The 3,350-nt window shown below is 36.1% G+C and overlaps 1 protein-coding gene across 1 annotated transcript; it reads right to left on the bottom strand.

Moving 5' to 3' along the window:
* Positions 1-356: 356 nt before the first annotated feature.
* LOC140846063 (olfactory receptor 14I1-like) lies at positions 357-1,319 on the bottom strand. Its single transcript, XM_073221473.1, has one exon. The coding sequence runs from the start codon at positions 1,317-1,319 to the stop codon at positions 357-359; it is 963 nt and encodes a 320-aa protein (XP_073077574.1).
* Between the last annotated feature and the right edge of the window lie 2,031 nt (positions 1,320-3,350).

Here is a 3,350-nt window from a genome sequence, read left to right as displayed (position 1 = left end):
TTATCTTACAGAAACATAGAACTGATTTTTCATCTCAGCATTACAAAAAAATCAGTGCATATGTGGGGAAATAAATTTATCATTTTAGATCTTTATTTGCTTTCAAAATCATGGGATTGAAACTACATAAAATACCACTACATACTGCATAACAATTGGTATTTAAATAGTGCTACAAGAAATACGAGCTCATTTTATTCAAACAGTTATTTTGTTCACATGATTTACTTCAAATTTATTAATATGTTCATCTCTCTTTTATTAAATGACCACACTCCTAACATGTAACTTTAAAATTAAAGTTAATATTTTTGTACACATTTTCCTACATTGATTAGAGTAACATCAATTTCTGGTTAAAAAATAAAATCTCTTCTGTGGAACTGGAAAATTTTCTTTAACATTCTATGGACAGCAGACTTAATCTCCCTGTTCCTCAGGCTAAAGATGATGGGGTTAACTAAGGGGGACACCATGGAGTAGAACATAGCTGTGAGGAGGGTTTGAATGCTTGATGAATTTGAAACAGGGCCTAACAAAGCAAACAATCCAGAAATTATAAACAGAGTAAGTGTAGCTATCTGGGGGGAGCAGGTGGACAAAGCTTTCTTCTGGGCTTCCACAGAATGCATGTGCAGCACAGTTGAAAAGATGTGAACATATGAGGCAAATAAGATGACAAAGCCAAGTAATGCAATGCAGGCACTGACAGCAAGGGCCACAAACTCAGAAAATTGCACAGCCTGGGATGAAATGCTCATAATTTGAGGTACATCACAGAAAAACTGGTGAATCACATTGGACTCAGTGAAGGGATGACTGAACATGGTCCCTGTGTGGACAGCAGAATAGACCAGCCCACTGGCCCATGAGCCACATGACGCCTGTGTGCAGAAACGGGGGCTCACAGTGGACGCATAGTGCAGAGGGTGACAGATGGCAATGTAGCGGTCATAGGACATGACCACAAGGAAGAAGAACTCTGCAGCTCCAAAGAAAATAAATAGGAAAGTCTGAGCAGCACATGCTCTAAGAGAAATCATTTCCTGACCCATCAAAGAATTTGTGATGGATTTGGGAACAGTAACTGTGATGTATCCAAAATCTATAAGGGATAAATTGCCGATAAAAAAGTACACGGGCAAGTGAAGATGTGGATCTATAACAATGATTGTAAATGTCAGTAGATTTCCAGCCAGGGCACCCAGATAAACCACTAAGAATATCAAACCTTGCAAGATTTGGAGCTCCCGGGAGCTTGAGACGTCCTTCAGGAGGAATTCTGTGAAGATGGTGAGGTTGTCCGTATCTGCTAACATACTTCAGAAACCTGTAGTCAGTTGCAAAGGGATAAGATGATGCTGGAAACAGATGGGTTAGAGAATTATGACCTTATATGCTGTAAATATGTGGTATAAATTGGTTTACTGAATTAAATGTGCAAACTCATATACAAAGCTTTTACCTTGAAGAGTGCTTATTAATTAATCGAATGAAATAATCAAGCTATAAGAAATACCGTAAAGCTAAAATATTAAATACTGTCTATATACCTGCAAAAAAATCTGTTTTGTCCAATGGGGTATAAAAAATCAAAATAGAGTCCAAGTAAGGAATGAGCCGGAAGGGTAAACACAGATATGCTGATGACTGAGACACGAGGTCTCTCTCCCACATAACAGTACTTCTCACAAAGACTTGCTTCGGTAAAGGCCAATATCATACACTTCAATTTCCTTCATTAGCCACACCAGAGAGTCCTTTCTTGAAGATGAAAGGACTTTTACTATAAGCCACATGAAATAACGTGCATTGGGCTCTTCTCTTATGCGAGGTGATCTCCTTCCGAAAGGCAATGTTTTATTTGTATACCTGGGAAGTCCCAGGAGACTAGTAATTTCACTTTTCTGAAATGCAAAAGGCTCTTCAATACCCTGTTTTCTGCAGATATTTTGGCCAGTCCACTGAGATTAATTAAATCGGCAAAAGTACATTCTTAGAAATTGTATTTGAAACATGTTTCATAAAATTTGAGAAAGTACAAATCCTCAAATGGTTCATGGGTCAATAGTAGCTTAATAAATAAATAAATTTATAAAATGTGTGTTAATAGACTCAAATAAATACCATATGTCTTAACTTCTTTTGTAAAGCAAAGCAAAACAGAATAAACAGCAGACTCAGAAACACTGAGAAGCGTCTATTGGTTACCATGGGGGGCAATTGGCGTGGATGGATTGGGAAGTTGAGGGGGATAAAAGAGGGCAAAAAATTCTCAATTATAATGTACATTTATCAAAGGGATAGTAATACAACATGGAGAATATAATCGATGGGTCTGTAACATCTTTCTATGTTGACAGAGAGCCACCACATTCGTGGGGATGTGCATTTAATCATATGTGTAACTGTTCAACCACTGTGCTTTATACTTGAAACCAATATAAGATCATATATTAGTAATACTTCAATTTAAAAAATTACAAGATGTGTTCAACTTTCATATCTGAATAAAGCTAACCAAAAGTGTCTAATGCAGACACAAATTCACACTTATCAGTGGTGAAATTACTGCAATAATTTTGAAAATAGGCTGCCACAGGATGAAAAATGAAAATGGCTATTGTATATGACAATATAAATTATTACCTATGCTAGGATGAGTCCCTGATGAGAAGCTGATGCAAAGGTTCTAATGATAAAAGTCAAATGGACAAAATAAATATTGAGTTGATTCTGAAACTGTCATGAAGAATGAGTAGAAAAATCTTAAATAACTCCTAGGAGAAAAACTTAAAAATTGTGTATTTTAATAACCATGACACCAGTAAGAGGGATATTAATAAGACAAATATACTAAGAATAGTGCCCAGCTTGGGGTATGTAGTAATAAGTTTAGAATGCAAAAGTGATTAAAAAATATATAGTGTACTTTTCACTGTGGAACAATTTAACAAGCACATTGAATTACCAATTATTAAAAATTCCAAGGCTGAAATGTCCTCAGAAGTTCCTTGTGTCAATTTCAGGACAATGGACCATGCCTGTGGACCACGTCAGACCTTATCATGGCAGCACCCAGTGTGTAGAAGGCCTGCTGTGGTCTCCTTGCCCCGGGAACATCTCTGTGCTCAAGCATAAGCTGACACTCTGGCCAAGGTTTCTTCCTTCTGATTTTCTTTCAGCTGGGAAATGATTGTTACTTTCTGGTTAATTTTGGTTATCTAAGGTTCTTTTTTAGTTTTTATGCTATTATTTATAATTCATAAAGTGTCTTAATAAATACTTTCACAATCAATAAATTACTATGCCATTTTATACTTTTAATGCTATAAATTGTTTTTTCTTTA

This window comes from Manis javanica, chromosome 14 (assembly GCF_040802235.1).
Source record: "Manis javanica isolate MJ-LG chromosome 14, MJ_LKY, whole genome shotgun sequence".
Taxonomy (NCBI): domain Eukaryota; kingdom Metazoa; phylum Chordata; class Mammalia; order Pholidota; family Manidae; genus Manis; species Manis javanica.
The sequence above is the reverse complement of the archived record's forward strand: the minus strand, read 5'-3'. Positions and strand labels throughout refer to the sequence as shown.

What these genes read in the sequence shown, in the direction of transcription:
- LOC140846063 (XM_073221473.1), bottom strand. Translation starts at nt 1,319, where the DNA reads ATGTTAGCAGATACGGACAACCTCACCATCTTCACAGAATTCCTCCTG.